General features: G+C 38.1%; 1 protein-coding gene across 1 annotated transcript in view; it reads left to right on the plus strand.

The window, feature by feature from the left end:
- The window catches only part of LOC143673260 (uncharacterized), a 32,159-nt gene extending 13,827 nt beyond the window's left edge, over positions 1-18,332 (plus strand). Inside the window, 7 exon segments of the mRNA XM_077147562.1 lie at positions 5,602-5,697; positions 6,198-6,280; positions 6,721-7,724; positions 7,726-8,018; positions 8,021-8,250; positions 8,252-8,382; positions 8,384-18,332. Coding sequence (XP_077003677.1) covers positions 5,602-5,697; positions 6,198-6,280; positions 6,721-7,724; positions 7,726-8,018; positions 8,021-8,250; positions 8,252-8,382; positions 8,384-8,846 — 2,300 coding nt within the window. The 3' untranslated portion in view covers positions 8,847-18,332.
- The last annotated feature ends 9,462 nt before the right edge of the window (positions 18,333-27,794 follow it).

The following is a 27,794-nucleotide window of genomic DNA, read 5'->3' on the forward strand; positions in this document are numbered from 1 at the left end:
AACAGAAGATATCTATAAATATGAGATTTTATAAAAGTGTCTCACACCAACTATGTGGATGTATGAGTCAAATTTTATAAGGTAGGCACTAGCTGGCAACTCCAATGAAGATCATCAATGAACTCTCCAGGAGGGGCTGGATGGCTTAAGAAGACATGGATTTATCTCTTCTCCCTTAAAAGTCTTCAGCAAATTGAATTAAATCCAACTGATTCAATTCTCTCTTTGTGGAAGACATTCTCTTATTTGATAATAGATGTAATTAGCCATACATACAATAAACTAAGTAATGATTTAGTGAACCAGCCTTCAATTTATTAATCAGCCATGAAATTTCTTTGAAGTAATGGTTATGCCAGTGGTTACTTGACCAGAAAACTGGGCACCCTCACATGGCCAAGTTGACATATGAACTTAACCATCACAATGTTTTTGAATTCTTTGTGAAAATCATAATGAACTATTATGGAAATCTAGAATTTTTCTTGTCTGAAAATATAGAGTGTTCTGCCATCTGTTCTTGAGCTTGGCTCAGCAACCAGAAGTTCTCACTGTATTTGGACACAAGATCAAGATTTAACACTTTGATGGTGAAAACTGTTCGATATTTTATATTGCAGGTACTTTTCCCCTGACTGACCTTCAACAGTTATATTCTTTTCCAGTCATGATTCTGGTTTGAAGCTGTATGTACTGCAAAAAAAGGATATTCTTAAACCTAATCCATTCCTTCACATGTGAGTAATTGTTTGTATTAACGTTTGGGGAAGTTACTTCAGTTAAGTTCTGTCTTATCTCAAGCAGGATTAGTTTTCATCTATTACTGGAGTCTTTATAAGAGAATAAAATTCAGAGAGAGAAAGAAAAAGCCATAGGTATAAAATTTAAAAGTTGATGAAACCTTGAAGAAAAGAAAGAAATCAGGAAACAGCATCATGTGTCTTGCCATATGGAAAGCTAAGGAACAATGGTTTCCAGTTGTGAGTCTCAGAAAGCCACAGTCTTGGGAAGAAAATGTTGCCTTGATGATGTATGGATTTGGACATTTCCCAAGGCTCAAAACAATAAACTAATAAATTTCCATTTTTAAACCAACCCATTTTATGCTATTGCTTAAGTAGCCTAGGAAGCTAAAGACAGAGTTTGGCCCAGGCATTTGATGTGCTTTTGTTGCATATACCACAAATGGCAATACAGCTTCAGAATTGGGTAATTGGTTGAGGCTGGAAGGATTATGAGGTCATTTATAGGAATGGGTTAGATATCTTTGAAGAGAGCATTCAAAGGCATATGAATGTGAAAGGTATTTCCAGTAATGCCCTAGAAGGAAATGATGATGTATTATGGAGACAGGAGGAAAATGATTCCTGTCACTATTGGGTTTTGATATTGTGTAGAAGACAGATCTTCATTTATGAACTTGGATATTTAAGTGAGGCAATTTCCAAGATAAGCATGGGAAGTTCAGAATTCTAATCACCACTTATGTTAAAATGTGAGAGAAATGTGATAAGCTAAGAACTGAAATCATGGGCTTAAAAAAACCAGATATTGGTAATTTAGAGAACCTGAAGCTTCTGGAAAGTGACCCCCAGAGAATAGCCCTTCATGTGAGGGTTTAATTAAACATGAGAAAAATCAGCAATTCTGTTTGACATAAGATTGGAGATGCAGTTATCCATGAAAGATTTGTGGAATGTTGTTCTGTCTGATGGTTTGGACCTCCATGTACAATATTCACAACTGACAAGTTGTTTGCAAAATCTGCCTGAGCAATCACTGGCAGCCTTAATGAAAAGGGACAGATTGTAGGAAAAATCGCTTCAAGGGTAGAGCCATTGAAGCTGAGGTCTGGACCAAAAACATCTCAGGCAAGAAGGTGGGCCTGGCAATATATGTAGAAAGTGTGTGCCTTTTTCACAGCTTGGAGTGTGTTGGCCTCACCCCATGTTGAGTATCACTCCACTCTTTCAGATGTGGAATCAGAACCCATTAGGATTGTAGAAATTCTCTCCGCCACCACACTGTTCTGAGAGGTTTGTGACTACTCCCCAAAGCTTTCAGAGTCAGACCACAACCCCAAAGTCCTGAGAGGTTGGAGATTTCACTCCTGTGTTTATAGAGAGCATGGCTGTTGCACAAGCACTTGGGAGGGCTGAAATTGCCACTTCATCAGTCTTGGAGGACAAAATTTCATTATATATGTGATTATCAGAACTTGAAATGTAACAGAGTATGTCATGCAGAGTTTGGAACCATAAACTGTGCTTTCCTTTCACCTACCAATCAAATGGAAGTGTTTATTTTATGCTTGCCCCTCCATTGTACATTATTCTCTAGATTTCACAGGTACACAAGCAGAGGGCACTTGTGCTACAGGACAGACCACACCCATAGCCAATTTTGATTAGACTTTGTACGAAGCATTGCTTCTGTAATGACTCAAATTTGGGGAGGATATTTTAATGGAATGGAAGTATTTTGCCTATAGAAAGAACAGGCCTTTCTGGGTTGCCAATTGTGGAGAGTGGTTGTTTGAAATTGTATGTATGCAGAAAACATTTTGTTAACTAAAATCCATACCTGTGTTTTTTTTAATAGCTGTGCTTTTATACCAATTTATGACCTTTTGGTGAGTTCCTTCAGTTAAAGAGTGTACCACCCAAAAGAGGATGTGTTTTAATCCGATTACTGACATAATTTATGATAATTTTATTAAGAGAATAAAATTCATACAGAAAGAGAAAGCTATCTGAAATAAGCTGAAATTATGAAACCCAGAACAGAAGAAGGAGACCAGGTGATCCTGTTTGTGTCTTGACATATGACAGGCTAAGGAAACAGGATCAACAGATGCCAGCTCCAGAATGCCATAGTGTTGAGAATGCCAATGAGAAAGCATTGTCTCAACTGTACTTTGATTTGGACATTTTCCTGGCTTCAAAACCATGAGCAAATAAATTTCCAGTTTTAAGCCAACCACTTTCATGGTGTTTGTTAAAGCAGCATAAGAAGCTAGAACATCACTGTGCCCATTTGAAAATATTATGTACTCCAGAAAAGCCATATTTTAATCCTGACCCAATCTTGTGGAAGCATCTGTTTCTTTGAATCTGACAATAGTGTAGGTTTGAAATTTTTATTAGATCATCTCCTTGGAGATGTGACTCAACCCATTCCAGATGGGACTTGATTAGTTTACTGGAATCCTTTAAAAGAGAGAATCAGAGAATCAGAAATGACAGAAACATCAGAGCCAAGAGAAACGTCACAGTAGAGCTGAGAGCTGCAGGCATATGGAGAGTAGGGACAAGATGTTAAGAAAGGCAGAACCTGGAGAGAACCAAGGGAAGCCAAAAGATGAAAGGCAGACCTGGAGAAGTAAAGTGAAGAACACTCACTGGATCAGGGGCTGAAAGCAATGGAACCTGGAGCAAAAGACCAGCAGATGCCAGCCACATGATTACCCAGCTGATAAAGGTGTTCCAGACACCTCTGACTTGAAGAAATGATGGGTATGTCATTCCAAAGTGGAAGGAAATCATTCTTTGTAGATGGGAGGCAGAATTTGAAAGTGATGAAATTGGATATTTAGCAGAAGAAATTTCCAAATTAAATATGGAAAATGCAGCATACATGGCTCTTCCGTGAAGGTTATAGTAAAATGTGAGGGAAAAGAGATAAGTTGAGAATGGACTCTTGGGTACAAAGGAAATGAAATTGATGTCCTGGAAAAGTTTTGGTTTCCACAAAATGAGACCACTATTAATTGGGCCATACATGAGAATTTATCCAAGCATGGAAGTAACTCAGACATTACAGGAGAAGCAAGGATTGGAGAGAGTACCCAAAAAGGACTTGTGATATGTCCTTTTGTCTGATCACTTGATCCCAGTATATTTCAGAGAAAATGAAAAAAGTACTGTGGAATCTGTATAATTGGAACCATTGTCTATCTGGTATAAAGGGGATAATGTAGAGGGAAAATGTCTTCAGAGGCAGAACCATGGAATCTAAAGTCTGGAGACAGATAAACTTTATGGATAGGCCCAGGGAAGTGGGCCCATCCATACATGTGGAGAGCATGCATTTGGCCTGGAAGCAGAGGGCAGAACTTCTGCTTCATTGTTCAGGAAGAGTTGTGCCATTTCAGGCCTTAGAAAGGGTGGAGTCCATTAACTAGGGATTGGCAGGAGCCCAGCTGACACACCATTGTTCTGGAGGGGTTGACCATGTGCCACCAAGATGGCAGAGATCCTGGGTTCTGTTCCAAGTATGGAGAAGGTGGAGCTGAGAAAAAGATGTTGCTCCTAAAGAACTTCAGCTTTGCAACAAACCCAGCATTTGGAGAGAGAACAGGGCCACTTCATAGGCTATTGGAAAGGGTGGGAATGTTGCTTTCTAAACCCCAAAGGATATATGCCTCTCAGAATTTTAAATCTAATGGAGAATGCATGTGGGTTTCCAGAACTGTATGAATACAGTGACCCCATTTTATTTTTATATATCTATATACATATATATATTTATATATATAGCAGTGGAAACATGTATCCTATGACTGTCCTGCTTTTGTATATTGGCAGCAGATAACTTGCTCTAAATTTCACAGGTCCAGAGCCAGAGAGGAATTTTTACCTTAGAGCAGACCCTGTCGATAATTGACTTCATTGAGAATTTTTACTGGCTTTACCATCTTACTGTATTTGAATTGTTACTGAAATGGTTTAAGGATTTTTTGATATTGTGATGGAGTGGAGGTGTTTTATATATTGAAGACACATGTCTTTTGGGGGGCCAGAGGTTGTAATGTGCCAGTTTGACAATGTTATGTACCCTAGAAAGCTATGTTTTAACCCTGATCTAATCTTGTGGGAGCAGCTATTTTAATCCTGATTCAATAAGTCTAGGTTGGAAATTTTTATTAGATCATCCACACAGAGCTGGGGCATGCACAATTGTGGGTTTGAATTTGATTAGATGGAGATATGACTCAACCCATTCCAGGTAGGTCTTGATTAGTTTACTGTAACCTTTTAAAAGAGGGAATATTATGGAGAGAATCAGAAATGACAGAAACATCAAAGCCAACAGAAATTTCACAGCAGGTCTAACCCAGAGGCAGACACATGGAGAATAGGGACACAGATATTTGGAGATGCTTGGAGCCCAGTAGATGTTGCCATAAGATGGTAAGCAAGACAGAACCTGGGTAGGGCAAAGGGAAGCCAAGAGATGAAAGCCAGCCCTGAAGAAGCAAAGTGAATAGTATCCACAAGAACAGAGGCTGAAAACAAATGAGCCCAGGAGTAAGTGACCAGCAGATGCCAGTCATGTGCCTACCCAGCTGACAGGTGTTTCTGACCCATTGGCCTTTCTTGAGCAGAGGTAATCTTTTGTTAATACCTTAAGTTGGACACTTTCATGTCCTTAGAGCTGTAAACTTGTAAATTATTAAATTCACCTTTATAAAAATATTCCAGTTCTAGTATATTGCATTCCAACAGCTTGCAAACTACACAATCACCTTCAATAGACTTCATGATAATATATTGTTAACGCACAGAACTCAAAGTTTCTTGTATTTTTCCCCATAAACAGGATATCAAGTTTGTAAACCAGATGTAGCTTTAAAGTTGGTTCAAGGGGAAGAACTGTGTGAAGAAGGAATTGGATTTTTTCAAAACCAAAATTCAGGTGAGCACTTCCTTGGAACATGTATTTAGGACAAGAAGGAACCTTGTCAATGAGTGACTCAAATATCACCTGTAGATTTCTGCAAGTTATATTTTCTGAAATGTACATGTACACATTTGAGAAATTTCCTCAGTTCAAAGTATCAAATACTTAACACTCTGTATTCAAATGTCATTGGCTTTGGCAAAATAGATGTCTATGGACAATTGGATTTAAGCTTTCACTTACGGCCCTTTTCTCATCCTTGGCTTCAAAGCTTTTCCCTCTCTTTACCTCCCCAACATATTTTTGAAATAATTTTTCTTATAATTAAATCTTGAAAATATTTTCTAATTGATAGTGTCATATGAGGGTTTCTACTACCTCAAGTAATCCTTAATTTGATATTCTTTTTCAGATAACTGTCATTTTAGAAACAATTATATTGCTATGTGTGCTACTTCAATATATTCATCTTCCTAATCCTGGTCTAGAAATTATTGGTTTTTCAGTTCTTTCAGGCAGGGAAGATAGTGTTAAAGAACAAGAAATGCTATCTGTGCATCATATCTGCAAAAAAGACATATCTACCATCATATCATTGGTAAGCATTATGGCTGTAACCCTGGTATTCCAAATAGATACCTGGAAGTGGAATAAATTAAAAATTCAGTACAATCACTTAACTGTAAGTTGGTTTGAGTGTGAATCCAGGAAATGTCTGTGATAATTTGAATATAGAAAACATTTAATTTGAGCACAATAATATAACCTTCCTTATATATAAAAAGATAATTCTATAAATACAGCTCATCTGCTGAATCTCTGAAACATTATAAAGTCTTCAAGACTGACTAGAAAGTTCTGCAGTTGATAAGCTACAAAAGAGTAGATCTCTGTACATGCAGAAGAATAAAATGATTCATAAATAACATAGGAAATATTTTAATTGGAGATTGTCACTGATTGGTTACTTTAGAATTCAGATGTACATGGGTTGATATCTATGGACAAACCTCTTACATTTTCTCCTCTGTTTCCTAGAAGCAGAATTCTCATACTCGAAAGAATGGTATTATATGTAGTAAATTACCAGAAGATTGTACTCATAGTTCCAGAATGTTTCAACATGTATTACCCCACAAAGGAATGAAATCCTACTTCAGCAATCTATTTGGAAAAGCCCTCAATGATCTATCATCTTTTAATCAACAACAGAATTTTCACCCTGGAAGTAAGTCATATGCATGTCATCTAATTGAGAAATCCTGTGTTCAAAACTCTGGCCATACACATTACAATGGAACTCGTGTTGGAGTGGAACCCTGTGAATATCATCTATGTGGAAAAACCTTTACTAAATATTCTGAGTTGAGACAACATGAGAGAACTCACACTGGAGAAAAACCATATGAATCCCATCTGTGTGGGAAAACCTTCACTCATTATTCTATCCTTAAACAACACGAGAAGACTAATACTGGAGAAAAACCCTATAAATGTCACCTATGTGGGAAAGCCTTTGCTCATTCCTCTAGCCTTAAAAAACATGATAGAACTCACACTGGAGAGAAACCTTATGAATGCTGTATATGTGGGAAAGCCTTTGCTCATTCTTCTAGTCTTAAAAAACATAATAGAACTCACACTGGAGAGAAACCATATGAATGCTGTATATGTGGGAAAGCCTTTGCTCATTCTTATAGCCTTAAAGAACATGATCGAACCCACACTGGAGAGAAACCATATGAATGTCATCTATGTGGGAAAGCCTTCACCCATAATTCTAGCCTTAAAAAACATAATAGAACACACACTGGAGAGAAACCATATGAACGCCATCTATGTGGGAAAGCCTTCACCTATTATTCTATCCTTAAACAACATGAGAAAAATCATACTGGAGAAAAACCCTATAAATGTCACCTATGTGGGAAAGCCTTTGCTCATTCTTTTAGCCTTAAAGAACATGATCAAACCCACACTGGAGAGAAACCATATGAATGTCATCTATGTGGGAAAGCCTTCACCCATAATTCTAGCCTTAAAAAACAATAGAACACACACTGGAGAGAAACCATATGAATGCCATCTATGTGGGAAAGCCTTCACCTATTATTCTATCCTTAAACAACATGAGAAAAATCATACTGAAGAAAAACCCTATAAATGTCACCTATGTGGGAAAGCCTTCACTCATACTTATATCTTTAAAAAACATAATAGAACTCACTCTGGAGAGAAACCATATGAATGCTGTATATGTGGGAAAGCCTTCACTAGTTCTTTTGGCCTTAAACAACATGATAGAACTCACACTGGAGAGAAACCTTATGAATGCCATCATGTGGGAAAGCCTTCACCCGTAATTCTATCCTTAAACAACATGAGAAGACTCATACTGGAGAAAAACCCTATAAATGTCACCTATGTGGGAAAGCCTTTGCTCATTCCTCTAGCCTTAAAAAACATGATAGAACTCACACTGGAGAGAAACCTTATGAATGCCATCTGTGTGGGAAAGCCTTCACCAGTTATTCTAACCTTAAACAACATGAGAAGACTCATACTGGAAAAAAAACCCTATAAATGTCACCTATGTGGGAAAGCCTTCAATCAATCTTCTAGCCTTAAACAATATGATAGAACTCACACTGGAGAGAAACCCTATGAATGCCATCAATGTGGGAAAACATTCAGTTTATCTTCTTAGAGTACATGAGAGAATTCACACTAGAGAGAAACTATATCAGTGTCATTTATGTGGTAAAATCTTCACCCATTATTCTGTCCTTAGAAAACACAAGAGAATTCACACTGGAGAGAAACACTATGAATGTCATTTATGTCATAAAGTCTGCACCCATTGTTCTTACTTTAGAAAACATGAGAGAACTCACACTGGAGAAAAACCATATGAATGCCATCTATGTGGGAAAGCCTTTAATCTTGGGTCTGATCTTAGAGTACATGAGAGAATTCACACTGGAGAGAAACCATATGAATGCCATCTGTGTGGGAAAGCCTTCAGCAAATATTTTAACCTTATATGACATGAGAACACTCATACTGGAGAGAAATCCTATGAATGTCATTTATGTCACAAAGTCTTTGCCCATTATTCTCACCTTGGAATACATAAGAGAAGTCATGCTGTAATGAAACCTTAGGAATGTCATCTATGTGGGAAAGACTTTACTCAGTATTTTAACTAGAGACACGTACCTTTCTCCTTAGCATTCAGCCTTGCCTGAAGGACAATCAGTTTTCAGAGTTCCCAGGTGAAGGAGCACATGTGCAAAAATTGAATCAAATATAATACTGTTTCCGTAGTATCACAACATTGTTTATAACACTGAATACAAAGTGGCCATTGATTTAATATTCACTCACTACCTCCTTAACTAAATTCAGACTAGATATCACAACTTTGACTGATGTGGATTTATCACATTTAGTCTCTATAATGGGATTTAAACTTGTTCTCCCTTAATGGCATTGCATTGACAAGGTGATTAAGCAGATTTTGAAATAATTATTGAATTGTAGATTTTATATATATAATTGGAATAACAATGTAAAGAATGCCTGGTCAGTTCAAAATCCCAATGGTTATACCTTCATCACATTTACCTCTTAACACAAAATACACTAGTGCATGTTTCCTCAAAATAGGAACACTCTCCTATTAGCCACACAAACCCAAATCATAAAATGAAAAGATCCAAGCCACAGCTCATTTTTGAATTTTACCAATTGTCCCTAGAGTGGTAAAAGGTTTCCTTGTCCATTTCAGCTCATGCTTTTCAAATTGGAATTGTTCCTGAGGCATTCTCTCATGTGCTTGACACATTGGCAAGCACATATGATGCTAACTCGAGTTTTCCCACAGCTTCCTCCTGAAGAGCCACAGGCCTAAATTCCAATGGCAAACCCCAGACTGATGCTGTCTTCTCCTCAGTTCATCCCATCCAAAAGGACCTGAAGTCCACCTACACCAACCCTAGTGATGTCAACTTGATAACTGGATGAACTTTTCCATACACATGGAAAAATTGTTTTCTCATATAATGAAAATGAAATTTATGGGGCTATATCCTGAAAGCATCTATGCCATCATCCACACCCAATAACATGACACTAAAATTCCTGATAATCCATATAACTCTACTATTTTCTCACAAAAGATACATTGTCTTTAGGAAACATGAAGATTTATAAAGTCCAATTAGAAGGTATATGAAATAAATAGTCTAGGATAAGTCATCAAATATAAAACCTTTCACTAGTTCCTAATTTTGCCATTTCTCCTTAATCATTCACAAATCTCCCCCCTCCATTGAGACAGTATAGAGCATAATGAAAGAGAATGTTCATATATGCTGACTGTCACATTGCATATTTTGTATTAACTTCTTTGTTTATGCAATTTTTGTAATTAACATAGAATTTTTTTTTTATATTTTAAGGATGCTGAGAAGCCCTAAATATTTTTCAAATGATCTTGAATGGATATTCTAGATCTTACTTTTCCATTTGCTGCATTCTCCTCCCATACCAATCCTAAGACATTCCTTGATTGAATTTACATCATATGAAAAGTCATAAAATTATGTCTTTTTGCAGGAAGAAGGAAAATTTGAGGCATGTAAAAAGATAAAGCTGCAAACACAGCAATAAAGAGATTGGTAGACAGTGCTCATAATGGAGTGCCAAGAATCAGATTTTTGGCAGGGATAATTTTTCTACAACTGTGTTATACCATTTCCTAGACTACACTGTTCAAATATCAATAGCTCCTTCAGGCAAATCTTTACTTAGTCATGTATCCAGGAGTCAGGTCTCACTTTGCATGTTGTCATGGGATTCACCAGATCAACCTTGCTGACATGGGGAAGTTCATATAAGTACAGGTATATCAACCAGTTTTCAGACAGAGACAAGTCTACAGAATCCTATAAGCTGAAATTAAATGGAATAATGGTGGTCCTATAAGCTTGCAATAAAAATCTCTAAAGTGGAGGATGATGGAATAATAAGTGCAGAGTTTCCATTAGTAAAAACACCTAGAAGACACCTAAAAATTGTCCTAAGCTGCCATTCTGGGCTCAAAAGATCCGTGGAGTATAATGCTGGAGGAAGAGAAAGAGAAATTGTGATGGAGAAATTATAGTGAGAAACTCACTCGACTGTGCCTATTTGCACTTACTCCCCACCCTTGAGTCTAGTAGTTTCTGGTCAGCCCACTTCCTCTATGTCAGAATGCTGTGGAATGGAATTTGTGAAGCCCCTTGCCACATTGGGAACAGGGTGACATGGCACAGTTCTGATACATTTGTTGCTCAACAAAATTGGACATCTTGATCCCACAGCCTTGCCCCATTCCACACAGGAACCCATGGTGCCTGGAAGACCATTGTTTACTCAAATAGAGAAGCTACCATGAATGACTCAATAGGCCATGTCTCATGGTGCCCATCCCCAAGCCCCAAGACAAAAAGCTTCTGATAAGCCTAATTCCTGTCAAGTGGGCTACAGCAGACTGAAAGAATTGGGGAACTTCTCCCTCTGCCAAGAATACAGGTGGATGCAGCAGAGCCTGGCCCAGGAGTTTATCTGCAAAATTGGATTTCTAGGTCTCTCTCTTTTTGGTCCTACCCAGGCAGATTCCTGAAATGCCATTATTTCTAACTGCCATAGAAATAGAGCAGACTGAGTGCTAAAATATCTTGCCTTTGTTGTTTCCAAATTGTGCCATCTGTGAAGGCTTGGAATGTGCCATCTTGGGAAGTTGTTTTCCTGGTCCTCTCTCCAAGTCCCTTTGGAATTCTTCTGCACCCCCTGCATGTGACCGTGGCCCTGTTTTGACTGGAAAATACAAACACAGTGCCATACAAGAGCTGTAACAGAAACCTATCAACAACAAAATCTTAGATGAGAGGGAAACCAGTCTTCAGAATCTCAATAACTTAATGGCCCAAATAACAAGCACAAAAGTACAAGCCATATTAATAAACAAGAATATGGCCAGGCAAAGGAAGAAATTAGAAAGAGATGTAAAAACTGGAACAACCACTCACAGATATTCAAGCAAATCTAAACCAATTCAGAGATGAAGGAAAATGTATATTAAAGAATATAAAGAAGACACTGGGTGAACATATAAGAAGAAGTTGAAAGCCTGGAATAAAACTAACAGAAAGGCACAATAGATGAGATTAAACATGTTAGAGGCAAACAGCAGCAGTTTTGAAAGAATTAGTAAGAAGAAAGAACTAGTAAGAATTAGTTGTATAAGGCAGGACATCTGAAATAAAAATGAGAAAAGTGTACATAGAGGTAAGAATGGAAAAATTTGATGAGCATCCCTTGGAATTGAATGATAACATGGAACTCAAAACATACATGAAATGGGTTTCCCAGAAGGGAAAAGAGGCAGAAATTATATTCAAGTAAATAATGGCAAAAAATATTCCCAAGTCTTATCAAAGACATAAAGATACAAATGCATTGGAATCCAAACAGAATGAACCCTACTAAACCCACTCTGAGACACATACTAATCAGAATGTCAACTTCCAAAGATATAGAATTTTATAAGCATTAAGAGAAAAGCAATTCATTACATACAACAGAATTGGAATTAAATTAAATGCCAACAACTCTGCAAATTAACCCACTACTGTCCCCCATCCGTGAGACATGACTTCCAATGGTATAAGCCTCTGTAGCACTGTGGGACATGATAGCCAGGGATGATCATTGCCCTGTCCACATGAGTTGAGAGTTACTAAAAGTGGAGAAAGAAATGAATTAAAATAAAGTTTCAGTGGCTAAATCTTTCAAGTTTGGTTGAGAAGTCATTCTAGAGGTTATCTTATGCAAATTGTAGCCAGATATTTCATGCTACCAGAATATGTCATAGCACAAACAACACTATTATTGAAAAGTCTAGGGAATGACCTTATGCTCTATCTAAGTCTATGTAAAGGTTTCCTTAGTAAGTTCATTTTCTCAGAAAATTACATCCTCCAGATTGATCATAGGCAAGATAAGTCCTTAAACCCATAAGTACCAGTCACACCAGGAAAATAACCAGATTAATTCACCTATCCCAGAAATCCAGTATCCCTTTCTAGAATGAAAAAACTAAAATGGCCCTTTCTCAGGTAGCTCTGAAGGATGAAAATAAATGAGAAAAAGAGGTATAACTGAGAAGTTAGAATTCTGTAAATGACTCTAATTACTGACTAATTATTTAGACATTTCTTTATAGAGTATAATGTTTTAGAATAACCAGAAGAAAGTACCTGAAGTTGTGGAACTGAAATCCAGTAGCTCTGATCTCTGATAATAATTGATAAGTATATTGCAAAGAAATAGTTGTCTGTGTGTATGAATCTACTTCAGGATGTTTTCTGTTGTTCCACTGACTCTCTTACTATAATCTATCAATACAACACTGTCTTAGTTAGCCTACCTCAATTGTATGTCTTTAAATTGTATAGATTGCAATACTAGTGGTGAGTAAGAGGAAGAGATAATATGTATGAGATGTTTGGGATTTTCTTTTTCCTTTTAATTTCATTTTCTGGAGTAATGCAAATGTATTAAATATGATCCTGCTTGTGAATACACATCTGTGTGATGATACTGTGAACCATCTATTTTATACTTTGAATGGCCTTTATGGTTTGTGCTGCTCTCTCAGTAAAAATATAGGAAAAAAATTAAGTGCCAATTTCTTTTCAGAAACCATGGAGGTAAGATGGTACTGGAATGATACAATTAAACTACTGAAAGAGAAAATATGCCACCCAAGAATTCTTCAACTGGCAAAACTCTTCAAAAATGAGGGAGAGTTTTTAAATATTCATTACAAAACAGAAGCAGGGAGAATTCATTAACAAGATTCCTGACCTGCAAGAAATATTAAAGGGCATTTATGCCAGTTGAATAGAAAAGACAGGGGAGAGAGAATTGTACGAGAGTGAGACATGAAGATTATCAGTAAGGGTCCCTTACAGGACCAAAAAAGAGGCAATAAGACATATAAAAGCCAAAGGATAATATAGTTGAAGTACTATCTAAAGAGTAAGAACATTGTGTGTTAATGTATTAAACTCTCCAATTAAGATGCACAGATTGGTGAAATGGATAAATGAATGATATGTCCATATTCTATCTGTAATAGACTCACCTCAGACCAAAGGTTACAAGTAGATGAAAGACTGGAAAAGTTATTCCATTCAGGCAGTAAACAAGAAAGAGCTAATGTATCTATACAATATTAGACAAGATGAACTTTCAGTACAAAAATTTATGAGACAAAGAAGAACATTATATATTAATGAAAGGGGCAATTCGCCAAAAAAAGAACAATCATGAATGTTATGTGCCTGTATTAGGTTTCAGTACAGAAACAGAATCAACAGGGAACACTCCCAAATATAAAATATATAAAAGTGTCTCACATGACCAAGGAAACACAGAGTCCAAAATCCACAGGGCAGGCTGTGAAGCCAACAATTCCAATGGAAGATCTGGATGAACTCCACAGGAGAGGCTCACCAGCTAAAGCAGGAAGAGAGGCTATCTCTTCTGAATCCTCCTTAAAAGGCTCCCAGTGATTAAATTAAGCATCACTCACTGCAGAAGACACTCTCCTTTGGATGATTACAAATCAGCTGTGTATGAAGCTGACATGATCATTATTTAATTCTATGAAATGTCCTCATCTCAACAGACCAGCACTTGCCCAACCAGACAAACAGGTACCACCACTTGGCTAAGTTGACATATGAACCTGACCATGATAGTCCACCCCTTGTCAACTTGGCTAGGTGAAGTCACTTAGTTCTATTGCTGTGGACATAAGCCAATGACATGTGAACCTCATCTGTTGTTGATTACATCCACAGTCTGCTAAGAGGTGTGCCTGCTGCAGTGAATGATATTTGATTTAATTGGCTGGTACTTAAATGAGAGATTCAGCATAGCACAACACAAGCAGCTCAGTATACCTCATCTCAACCCTCACAGCTCAGCCCAGACCTTTAAGATGTAGAAAGAAATCACCCCAGGGAAAGATGTTGGAACACAGAGGCTTGGAGAAAAGGCCAGCAGAGATCACCCTGTGCCTTTCCACATAAGAAAGAACCTCAGTTGAAAGTTAGCTGCTTTTCCTCTGAGGAACAAATGAAATAAATTCCCTTTTATTGAAAGTTAATCCATCTTTGGTGTGTTGCATTCTGGCGGCTAACAAACTAGAACAGAATTTGATACTGGAGAGTGGGGTGCTGCTGCAGTTTTGCAAGTACCAGATATGTTGGAATGGTTTTTTGGATGGCTAAGGGGAAGATTTTGGAGGAACTGTAAAAGAACAATGGAGAAGTCCTGAAGTGCTTGAAAAAACTTTGGTGTAAACAGAACCACTGCCAATCTGGACAAAGGGGGCCACAAAAGGGACAAATTGGAATTTGCAGAGTGAGAACCATGTAAGCTCGGGTATGAAGCCAAGAAACATTGGCCAGGGGAGTGGACCCACCGATATACATGGAGAGGGTGAGTTTATCCTGAAGGACAAAGATGAGTCTCACACCTTGTTGCAGTGGAAGAGTCGTGCAACCTCAGGCCTTGGAGAAGGTATAGCATACTCCTTGGGGGACTGGGGAAAGCCTGGCTGCCACCACATGGAGGGATTGAGCATGTGCCCCAGAAATGGTGGAGAATCCAGGAGTGGCCCTGATGCCTGGAAATTGGAGCCGAGAAAAAGGTGGTCTCCTCCGTGTTCCCGGAGTTTGAGTCAGAAAGGGGCAGGCCACTGCATAGGCCCTTGGAAAGGGTGGGGCTGCCATTTTCTAAAGCTGAATGATAAATGACTTTCAGACTTTGAAATCCGGTGGTGTTTGCCTTGCAGGTTTTCCTTCCAATTTCTCCCTAAGGATCCTGTGACTGTCCCTCCTTTGCATTTTGGCACCAGATAGTCTGTTTTGAGATTAATAAGTCCACAGCCAGAAGATAATTTGTGCCACTTTGATATAATTTACAGTGATGCATATAGTTGCCAAGTTGACAAGGGGTGGACATGTTGTAGTTAGATTCAGTTGTCAGCTTGGCTAGGTGAAGGTGCTTAGTTCTATTGCTGTGGACATGAGCCAATAGCATGTGAACCTCATCCAGTCCTTAGCTTCTAACATCTTAAGACTTTCTCTCCACTTTGAGTTTTCATGTCCCTTGGCTCTCCCAATAGTGAAAGCTTCATTTTTTCCCCATGTGTCAAAAGGAAACATCTTTATCTATCCAGCACAATGAGGCTACAATGTACACATTTATCTGGGTAACTTCAGAAGGCTTCTTATTTTTCCCTATGATAATACTACCAATAGTGATATCTAAAGATATTTATTGAACCCTAGAAAATGCTAAGGACTTCATGCATATTATTTGGGATTATTAATCCAATCTGTTAGATGAAAAGAAAAACGTACTTCATATGTAATATTTTATTGAAGGTCATGAAATTGGGAAGATTCAGGGCCAAAATTTGAAACCAGGAATCTTAAATCGAGATCAAGTTCATTTTCTATTACTCCAAAGCTACTGTTATGGGTGTTTACAAGGCTATCTGCATGGATAATTGCCCATTTCTATTTGTTGATCATTAAGCATGTGTAGAAGAAAGAGGTATTTACAAAATTTTTTGTTTCTGAGTCACAATGTGCTTAACAACGATGGTGGGTTATCTGCTCAATGCACTCAAATGATCAGTGCTTGAAACACTACCATTTCAGAAAAATAAAGGATTTACCACTAACCACAAAGGAGAAGATCAGATGGCCTATTGGCCTAAAATCACTTTCCAAAACTATAGTAACTCTCTCAGATTTATAGTATTCAGAAAACGCGCAGATTTTAGGACAAGAAGCACAATGGACTGAGATGTGAAGGTTGGACATGATTTAATTATTAAGCCAGAACAAACTGATGACATGCTTAGTCACAGAACACATGTAAGAAAATGACTGTCTTAATATGATGAAAGGTGTTTGAAAATGTTATGTATATTGGAAACAGATAACTTGTTTTAAGTTTCCATAGCCAGAGGAAAATTATTTACCAGCCCAGTCTATGTTATAACCTATTTCTATTAGTCTTTGTGCTTAATACCATTACTGAAATTATTTAAGGCTTTTGTGATATTGTGGTGGAATGAATGATTTTGTATATGGAAATAAAATGTCTTTTTGGGGTCCAGATGGTTCAGTGTGCTGGTTTGAAGTTATACCCCAGAGAATGCAATATTCTTTTTATCCATTCTCATAGGTACAGACATACTGTGTGTGGGACCTTTATGTCAGGTTATTTCAAATAAGATGTGACCCAACACTTTCAAGGTGGGTGTTACAGTTTGCTAAAGCTGCTAGAGTGCAATATATCAGAAATGAGTTGTCTTTTACAAAGGGATTTATTGTCACAAGTTACAATCCTAAGGCCATGAAAACACCCAAAATAAGGAGCCAAAAAGATGATACCTACTCAGAATAAAGGCAGCTGGCTCTGGGGTTCCTCTGCAACATGAGAAAGTGCATGGCCATGCCTTCAGTCCTCTCCTGGCTTCTGGTATCAAATAGCTCTTTCAGCTCCTGAGGGTCTGTCTTGCTTCTGCCTGGGGTATTTTCTGTCCTATCTTTTTCTCAGTGTGTGAGATGTCTTAAAGAATTCCAGTAAAGTAAAACTGAATGGGCAGTAAATAAGCAGGGTCACATCCCCATAGAAACAACCTAAACAAATGGTTCTACTCACCATAAGTCTTATTCACAAAATTGGATTGAAAGATCATGGTTTTTCTTGGGTGACTAGCAGTTTCAAACCACCACGGTGGAACTTAATCCTTTTATCTGTGTCTTTGTGAGTAGATAAAAGACAGAAAAAAAGCTCAGATAGCTCAGAGAGCAACATCTGGAGAACTTTTTAAAGACCTGGCAGACAAATCCCCAGGAGAAATTTCTAGATAAAAATCCTAGGTATGCTAATAAATAACCCACAGAAGTTGAGAGAGGAGGTTACTTTAATGATGAGCTGAAAGCAATGAAACCCAGAAGTGAAGGATCAGCAGACACTGGTCCTGTGCCTTCCTACCTGACAGAGGAAGCACAGATGCCAGTGGCCTTTCTTCAGAGAACGTATTTTACTGTAGATGCCTTAATTTGGATTGTTCAGTCTTAGGAATGCAAATTTGCAAACTAACATATCCCCATTCTGAAAGCTAACCCATTTCTGATATGTTGCATTTAAACAGCTTTATCAAACTGAAAAGCAGTCACTTGTGGTTTAAAGTTTAAACCGCATATGTCAGGTGGGGCAATTGTGCTTAGATCCAGCTCTGTCTAACAAAATAGTTTTAGAATTGCAATGGATTGGTTCTGGGGCTGGCTCACTAATAAACTTCAGGCACAGTGTTTAAGGCCCCAATGTTGTAAAAGAGGATAAAGGGGTACAAGTAAGTGTCAGTCACAAAGTTTTACAACCACAAGACAAAGGCAAAATAGTTATATAGACATTATACAAGATCAAGTTAGCTGGATCTTTATTCAGTAATTTCAGGTACTTGCCTCTGGCTATTCCAATATACTAGAAAGCAAAATGTATCTATATAAGGATTAAGAAATCATAATTGTTAAATTTTAACTTCTCATATACAGCCTCTATCTCTCCTTTGATCATTATCACAATTTTGAAGGTTATCTTGTAGATCAAATTTCTACCTTCTTAAAACTGAAAAGATGAATTGATATTATGGGGTAGAAGAATTAAACTGGATGCTTTTATTAGAGAGTATGGTATCTCAGTTTCAGGGCTTATCTGGTATATGAGCAATCAGGGGGTTATGTTTCAAAAAATAAACTTAATGAATACAACATTTAGAAAGTCTTAAATAGAGCCTTTTGCATTCTTTAGGGTTTTCAGTAACCCTGGTGGTTGGGGCTTGGCATTCTGTGACAATTTGCAATATCTGGCTGAATTACTTGGCTACTTGCTTAAAAGTAATCCTGAGAATTATCTCTCAACTATATTTGAAGTCTCTTAGCCATTGAAACTTTATTTCCTTTCCCCCTTTTGTTCAAGAAAGTATTATCAATTCCATTATGCCAGGGCTCATTCCTGGGAGTACACATTGCTGGGAGACTTACACCACTGCAAGTAATGTCCCATGTTGGGGAGAAAGGTAGTGAGTTTACTTGCTAGATACCACATCTGAGCTACAAAAGAGGTTCTGTGGGGGTGACCCTTAGGCACTAAGTAAATATAAGCTTAGCTTCACAAATACATAAATAACTTTCATAAATGCAGGCCTCAAGATTGAGGGCTTGGTTTATTAAATTGGAACCTCTATTGCTTAAGGGAATAGGTGGAATTCCCCAGGTGGGAATGTTTAATAATTCCATGCTTTTTATCCAGTCCCTCAAGATCTTGCCAACTCTTTCTTCGTTTTCTACCCAAAATGTCTCAGTTGTCACAATAATGTATGCAGTACATCAAGAGTGCATGCCTTATTCTAGATCCTATGTCAAAGAAAGCTGAATTATGTTGTATAGATAAACTGACAAAACAGGTTAAATTAGATTATGTGCTTGTGTAAGTTAAAATTTTGGTCAAAATATATACTGCTTCTTTGGTCTCACACAAAACTTAAAGTTTTAATATATTCTCAATATAATCCTTTACCTTTCATTCTGGTGTACTTTAGTCCTAATCTGATAAGCTTCATTCACATCACTAATTAAAGTCCCATCTCCTTTCCATCTTCTTTCACAGTTGCTGTATGTTGGAGTGTTGAATTTCAGGGCTAGAGTATTGTAACTCTGTGTCTCAGGTGCCACACAGCTACACAAAGTTCCAGTGAACTACCAGGTTATAGACAAATAGCACACCATCTCAGGATTTAGAAATAACAAAGCTCAGGAATAAATGTGTTTGCAGTATGCAATTACATTTTAGGCCATAATTTTATCATTAGTATTTTTAAATGAATCTCTTTCAGAAATTTAAAAAAATTGAGAGTTGTCTTATATTGGGATCATCAAAAACAAAATATCACAGAAGTTTTGTCTTGTCTCATATTAACCCATTTATCAGGGTCTTGTTAAGTAGAATGAAGAACATGATGTATACACTTACTTTGCTTCTCTTTTAAAGTCATTTTATGATGAACATGAAGTTTTGACTTGCAGCTGACCATGTATAATTTTAAAGAAGCATTAGAAAAAATGTAGTGTAGCTAAAAAATAAATTTTCTTTTTTCTGTTAATGATATGTAAATTTTTTTCTAAGAATAAATAAAACCATGACTAACAACATTGTACTGTTTAACATCATGCAGATCAGTATCAGGATATAGCATGGACAGAGAGAACATTGTTCAGTCTTTAGGAATTTTATACAATCTCTAAATATATAAATGGCATTTCATGCATATAAATTTAGTAACAAAACTATATTAGCCAGGGTTCCCTAGGGTAACAGAACCAACAGGAGATACCTGTAAATATACCATTTTATAGAAGTGCCTCAGGTAACTATAGGGATGCCAAAGTCCAAACTCCCTAGGTAGGCAGTGAACTGGCAACTCCAATGAAAGTCATCCATGAACTCCGCAGAAGGGGCTGACCAAGTGAAGGGGAGATGAACATTCTCTTCTCTATGTATGCTGAAGTCACCACTTCTCCATAAAATGTCCTCAAATGATTGGATTAATTCTAGCTGATTGGCCATTCTGATAGTGGAAAATACTATTTCAGTCAATCATAGATACCATCAGCAATAGATGTAAACAAGTGATTGATGATTCAATAAGCCAGCCTTCTGGCTTATTAACCAGCCATAAAATGTCTCTGCATTAAGGGAAAGTTCAGTACTTGTTTGAACAGACAACTTTGCTCCAACACCTAATCAAATTGACACATGAACTAGGTATAACCTGCGGTTTGGCCCAACCGCTAAACTATCGGGGGCCCTCTACTCCTCAGCTTCTCACTGCTTGCTAGACGACACTGCCACACGCAGAAAAGGGGCTCGAGCCGGGGGTCTGGGTCCAAGGGGCGCGCGCAGGAGACCTCGCTGTGGGTCTAAAGGACTGGAGGCCGAGTCAATTAAGGCATGAAGCGAGGTAGCTTTATTGTTGGTAGACGCTTATGCCAGGGCCGCCAGTAGCTAAAGACCACGAGGCTTGACGAGCGCTGGATTATATACAGTTTGAGGAGAGGCAGAGTTAGGGCGTGGCCTCCAGGGGAGGGTAGCCAATCACACAGGGAGGACGGATGAGTGACTGTGACCATAGAGATGCTGTTCCTGAGTGTACTTGTAGCAGTGGATGTTGGGCAGGTGGAGGACTAAGGAGAAGGCCAATAGGGTTAAAGAGACAAGACTGCATCCTCACTAGTCGCCGGTGAGGCTTGTAATTCAGAGGCTTAGAAGAACCGGACGTGCCAAAATGGCGAGGGAGGGAGAGAAAGAGACTAAGCCACCAGGCCAAGAATAAAATTATGCCACAATAACCGTCCAACATTGGTTAACTTGGCAGCCATACACACCACACACCACTTTAAACCATACTTAAGTTCTGAATAGGACACAATAATAGACATATTCTTCACCTAACAGTTCCAACTCTCATGTACAACCAGAAAGAAAATATATCTTTCCAGAAAACGGCACACGTTCTTGGCTAACATTCACTCCTAGAACATCGATGCTACAACAAGAACAATGCAACTTATGTCATATGATAAGGGGATAAAGTAGAGAAGGAAACAAATATATTTGACTTATTTACAAATGCAAGCATACAACAAAGCAAGGAAGGAATATTCATACCATTACAGTCCTCATTTCTGCAACTAGTCACACCAATAGATGAGGTTCATATTTATAACTAACTTCTTCTACTACAAACTCCATTCTCCCTTTACCCTCAGCAATCACTTCAGCTGACCATGGTTCTTTACTTCGTGTGGTGACCCAAACTTTCATTCCTGAAGTTTCTGGGCTGTTGGAATTCCTGGATTGGGTTCTTGCATTTTTCCACTGACTTTAATCACAGGGCATGGTAATAATGAAAGAGGTAACCTAACTGATTGCCTGATCCAAGGAAAACGTGTATTTACCTCCCTTGTGTAGTTGAGCCCTATTTCCTGGGGTAAGATCAATCACCTGAAACAATACAGTAATACCCTCCTTTTTCTGTGGATTCAGAGGGATGAGAAGCCCAAAGGGAGTCCAGATGAGAGTCTTAAAATCAAGTTCAGTGGAATCATTGTTGTGTCTCCTGGTAGTAACTTTCCTCTTTTTGGAACTAGACTTGGAGAGCTGCAAAGCTTGATGTTGGGGGGAAAGGAATAAATATTTATCTAGTGGCCCACTATGGGTGACAGTGAGTGGTGCCACTCCTGTTTCCACCCACTGATTCCTGGGCCTGTGAATCCTTGCTATGGAGGAAAAACAAAATGTAGTGAATGCTGATTCAGAGCATACCCAGCCTTGTAGAGAACACTGCCCCAGATTTGCAAGGTTTTTGCACATAGTTAGTGCTATAATTGAATCTTTGAAGATCATCCCCCCATTCTATTGACCCAGCTGCCTCTAGATGATGGAGAACATTGTATGACCAGAGATTTCCATTAGCATGTGTCCATTCTTGCACTTCATTTGCTGTGAGGTGGGTACCATGATCACAAGTAATGCTATATGGAATAACATGAAAATAAATAAAGCATTCCATAAGTTGACAGATGGTGGTTTTGGCAAAAACATTGTATGCAAGGAAGGCAGTCCCATATCCAGTGTATGTGTCTATTCCAGTTAGAACAAATTGCTGTCCCTTTCATGATCGAAGTGGTCCAATATAATCAACCTGCCACCAGGTAGCAGACTGATCACTTCAGGGAAATGATGTTATATCAGGAACTAAGTGTGGATCTCTGTTGCAAGCAGACTGGGAACTCAGCAGTGGTGGTAGCCAGGTTCTTCTTGGTAAGGGAAGGTCTATGTAGCTGAGCCCCCACATAGCCTCCATCACAACACCATGATCACTTTGCTCATGAGTCCTTTGAGCAATGACAGGAGTGATGGGGAAAAATGGATGACTTGTATCCACATAATGGGTTACTTTAACCAGTTGATTACTAAAACTTCCCTTTGCCCTTCTGGTGAACATTCACAAGGGACACCAATATCTTCATATTTCTTTTCCACCCAGAAAGTTCTATCCTCATATCACTCCCTCACATGTCTTTGTCATCAATTCCCCAATGATCCTCCTTCCAAGTCCCTGACAATCCAGCCAAACCAATAGAAAGAGCCCGTGGGTCAGTACACAAGCACATCTTCCAAGTTATCCTTTCACAAAAACTGAAAATGAGGTGCACTGCTTGATGTACCAAACACCGAGAAGATTTCCACTCAACCCTGTCCTTCAGGGACATCCCAGAAAGGTACTGCAGTGCTACAGATGTCCAATTTTCAGCACTACACGCATATAACGCATCTGTAAACCAGGTCCAAGTTTTATTTTCTTTTTTTTTTTTAAGTTTTTTAAGTCAAGCAATTGTAAGGAAGTCCCCAAGAGGCCATAACTCTGAGATGGGAAAGAGAATTAATGTGGCAGGCGTAGGGGCAATGGCATTTTGACAGTGTCCTCCTGTAACTAACTTGTGCTTGTAGGACCTCCTCAAGCCTTATTTCACATATACTATTCCCATGTTATGATGGAGTGCTGCTCTTTATGTTATGGCTTGGTAGGTCAGACAACACCCAGATCATGATAGGCACCTCAGGTCTCATTGTTACTTGATGACCATGTTAAGCACACAGTCCTTACTAAGGCCCAGTAACAGGCTGTAACTGTTTCTCAAAAGAAGAGTAGTTGTCTACAGGAAGTGGACCATGTGGCCTATATAGGACATTCTTCCTATTGGAGATTAAAAATCACTTTGCCTTAATAATATCCCAAGATTATGAACAACAACAAACCATATAGGCTATCAAGCCCTAGGTAATATATGCAAATGTGTACTTTGAACAAGCATAACCCAGGAATATTTCTTTGTAATTGTAATGCACATTTTATTTAATTATAAATTTTGACAAGTAGATTTCATTGTTAGTCCTATCCCAAGGCTATTTATATTTCAATAATGATTTGTTCACTATGCTTACCAGCGCAAAGTTAATATTAGAAAAAAAATTGTGTATTGGGGAATTATTTCAGAGCAAGTATGGCTTTTTCTGCAGCATTTCCTTATTATCTACAATTTCTAATCTCCATGCCCAGTAGAGATTACTCTAAACCAATGCCACTCTCCTCCATCTTTCTGCAGCAGATCTTCCCTCATAACTACCTTTGTTGGTTAGGCCCTGAGAACAGGAAATGGTGAGACAGAAAGACTCAATCCTGGTCTGTTTAACATGTGTTATTGTTTAGTTTATATACATATATATATACACACGCACATATGTATACACAAACTATATATATATGCACCCACAAATATACATATATATTTCTGTGTGCATGAACAGGCACCAGGAATCAAACCTGGGTCTCTGACATGGCAAGCAAGAATTCTGCCGCTGAGATATAATTACACTGCCCTAGTTTATGTTTTTTAAGATGCAATTTTTGTGGTATACATTTTATATTCACATACCATGTGTGCTGGTTTGAAGCTATTATGTAACCCAGAATAAAACATGTTTTAATCCTGATTCAATACTTTAGAGCAGAAAGTTTTTATTAGATTATATCCACGGAGATGTGACATGTCCAATTTTGCATGTCACCTTTGGATTAGATGCAGATGTGAGTCTGCTCATTCATGGTGGGTCTTGAACATTTGCTGGAGTACTTTAAAAAGAGGGATATCATAGATACCACAGAGCAGATGAGATGCTTGGAGAAAAGTTGCTTCAGAGCTAACAGAGCCAACATGAAACCCAGACGTTTGGAGGGAGATGCAGGGCCAAGCTGATGTCATGATGTGCCTTCCCATAAGAAGCTAAGCAAACCAAAACACAGAACTGTGTTCTGAAGGAACTCAGTGAAGGACCACTGATGTCAAGTGAGGAACCCACAGAGGAAACAGGCCGAAAACAATGGAACACATGAGAAATAGATCAGCAGTTACCAGCAATGTGCCTTCCCAGCTGAGGTGTTCTGGATGGCATTAGCCTATCTTGCATGAAGTAACCTCTTATTCGATTTCCTTTGTAAAAGCCATTCCATTTCTGGTATATTGCATTCCAGCAGCTTAACAAACTGAAACACCACACAATCCTACAAAGTGTATAACCAGCGATTCACAGTATTAATGTAGATCTGTGCATTCGTCAAAATTGATTTTTGAGCATTTTCATTGCTCCATAAGAAAATAAAAGTAAAAAATAACATTCAAAACAAACAATACCTGATATCCCCTATTGTTTATTTAGTGTTTATTGCTCATTTTTATCTGTCCATATGCTAGATAAAGGGATTATCAGTCACAGGGTTTTCACAAACACATGATCACGTATTAAAATTCTATAGTTATGCAATCATCTTCAGAAATCAAAGCTACTTTATTACAGCTCAACACTTTCAGGGATTTCCCTCTAGCAACTCAAATCCATGAAAAACTGCAAAGGGATAACTATACACTGCATAAGAATAGCTTCTGGAACAATGTCTCCGTCTTATTTGAAATCTCCAAGCCACTGAGACTTTATTTGGCTTCATTTCTCCTCCCCCTTTTGGTCAAGAAAGATTTCACACTCTCATGAAGCTGAGGTCAAACTGATCTCTTGGACTCTTGCTCACATTGCTAGGGAGATTTACACCATTGGGAGATTTACACCTCATTTAAGGGTGAAGGCAGCGAGTTAACCTGTGGTTCTGGCTTTGAAAGAGAGGCCACAAATGAGGATCTCTGGGGTGAACCTTTAGCATAACTATAAGTAGGTTTTTCTTCTCCTTTGCAAAAATAAGTTTCATAGGGCCAAGCTCCAAGATCAAGGGAATGTCCAATCAAATTGGCAGTCCCCAGAGATTGTGAGAATATTGGGTCTTCCTCAGGTGGGAGAACTTTAATATTTCCATGTTTTTCCTCCGGCACTCAAAGGGAATTTGCAAATATATATTTAAAATTTCTTATTGTGAAATATAGCATGTACAAAAAGCAATAAATTTCGAAGTACATTGAAACAAGTAGGTATAGAAGATATTTCATAGTTTGGTATGGGTCACAGTTCCACAATTTTAGGCTTTACCTACTAGTTGCTCCAAGATATTGGAGAGTAAAAGAAATACCAGTATAATGATTCCACAGTCGTACTCATTTATTTAATCCTATTTTATCTGTTATAACTCCTCCTTCTCATTTCATCCTCCTCCCTAATTTAGGGGTATTTAGGAAATGCCCATTCTAATGTTTTCATGTTGCGAAGGGCTGTTGACAACATGGTATAGTTGAATGCAACTTGTTGCCCTTCGCAGAAAGACTGGCCACTCTGGAATCAAAGAAGTATCTGGCCTAGGAACTCCTTTGGAGTTTGTAGGACTCTGGAAAGTAATCATAGTGTATGAAGAATTTATAGAATCTCAGATAGAGCCTCAGATGTTCTTTAGCATTGACAGAAATAGTTTTGGTTGGGATGTGACAAACCATGGTAAGTAGCAATATCTAGCTGGGGCTTGCATAAGATTAGCCTCCAGAATAATCTCTCAATTCTGTTGAACACCCTTAGCCACTGATATAGTATTTTGTTGTAATTATTTCCCCCCTTTTTATGAAGAAGATATTGTTGATCCAATAGTTCCAGGGCCAGGCTTATCCTGGGATTCATATTCTTTGTTGTCAAGCAGAATTTCACCCCTGGATGTTTTGTTCCATGTGGGTGGAGGGTAAAAATTTTACTTGCAGAGCTCAGCCTAGAGAGAGGGAGGCCACAGTTTAGCAACAAAAGAGGCCATCTGGAAGAAACTCTTCAGCACAACTATAGTTAGGTTTAAGTTCTCTGCTATGTAAATAGGTTTCAGAAGAACAAGGCTCAAGACCAAGCACATCACCTTTTGACTTGGTGGTCCCTATTATTTGAGACAGAATCAGGTATTTCCCTGATAATAAAACTTTAATAGTTCCATTTTTTTCTCCCATCCCTCAAGGGACTTTCCCAATGCTTTTAAATGATCTGTTCAATATAGTGTTGGATACATACAGATATTATGTTAAGCTGTACAGAATTACCAACCCTTATTCCCATTCTGGTCTCCATGTCTTTGGGCTCTTTAAATGATCTATCCAGATATATTGAGTTGGATTATGTGCTACAGAAAATTTAGATTTTGCACAAGAGAAACATCTCTATCTTTGATCTCATACAGTAAGTGAAGTTCTAAAATATGACAGTGTCCTACTTAACCCTGTATTCTGACTTACCTCAGTCCCTATCAAATTGACTTTGTTCTTATCTCTAGCTGAATGCTGATCTCTTTTTTTTATTCTTTAATAACTGTTGTATGTGGCAATGCTGACTTTCAAAGATGCATAACTCCTACTCTGAGTCCCAGGTGTCACACACTCCTAGTAGAAAATAAAAGGAACGTTATTCAAAACTTAGAAATAGGAGGTAACTTCATAAAATTTACACCCAAACCACAAGCAACCCAAAGCTCCAGGCAAATACCAGGTCATGCATATAGAGCACAATATCTCAAAATGTAAAAATAACAATTTTAGCTCTGGACTAGATGTAACTGATATAAAGCCCACAATCTATGCCCCAAATTCTCATAAGTATTTCCTAATAGAGACCATACAATATTTGTCCTTTTGTTTCTGGCTTATTTTGTTTCACATTGCCCCCCAGTTCTTTCACATGGTTGCATACTTCACAACTTTGTTCCTTTCTGTAAGTTGAGCATATGTATACCCCATAGTTCCCCATTCTACTTCTCAGTCAATGTAACTTCCATCTATTGGACATCATGTGTTATGTACATTGCCAACAATCCATGTCTGACATTATCTTCACTTAGTTGTACAATCATCAGCACTCTCAAGTTTTGAACAATTTTGAATGAT

The sequence above is a fragment of the Tamandua tetradactyla genome, unplaced genomic scaffold, assembly GCF_023851605.1.
Source record: "Tamandua tetradactyla isolate mTamTet1 unplaced genomic scaffold, mTamTet1.pri scaffold_65a, whole genome shotgun sequence".
In the NCBI taxonomy this organism is placed as follows: domain Eukaryota; kingdom Metazoa; phylum Chordata; class Mammalia; order Pilosa; family Myrmecophagidae; genus Tamandua; species Tamandua tetradactyla.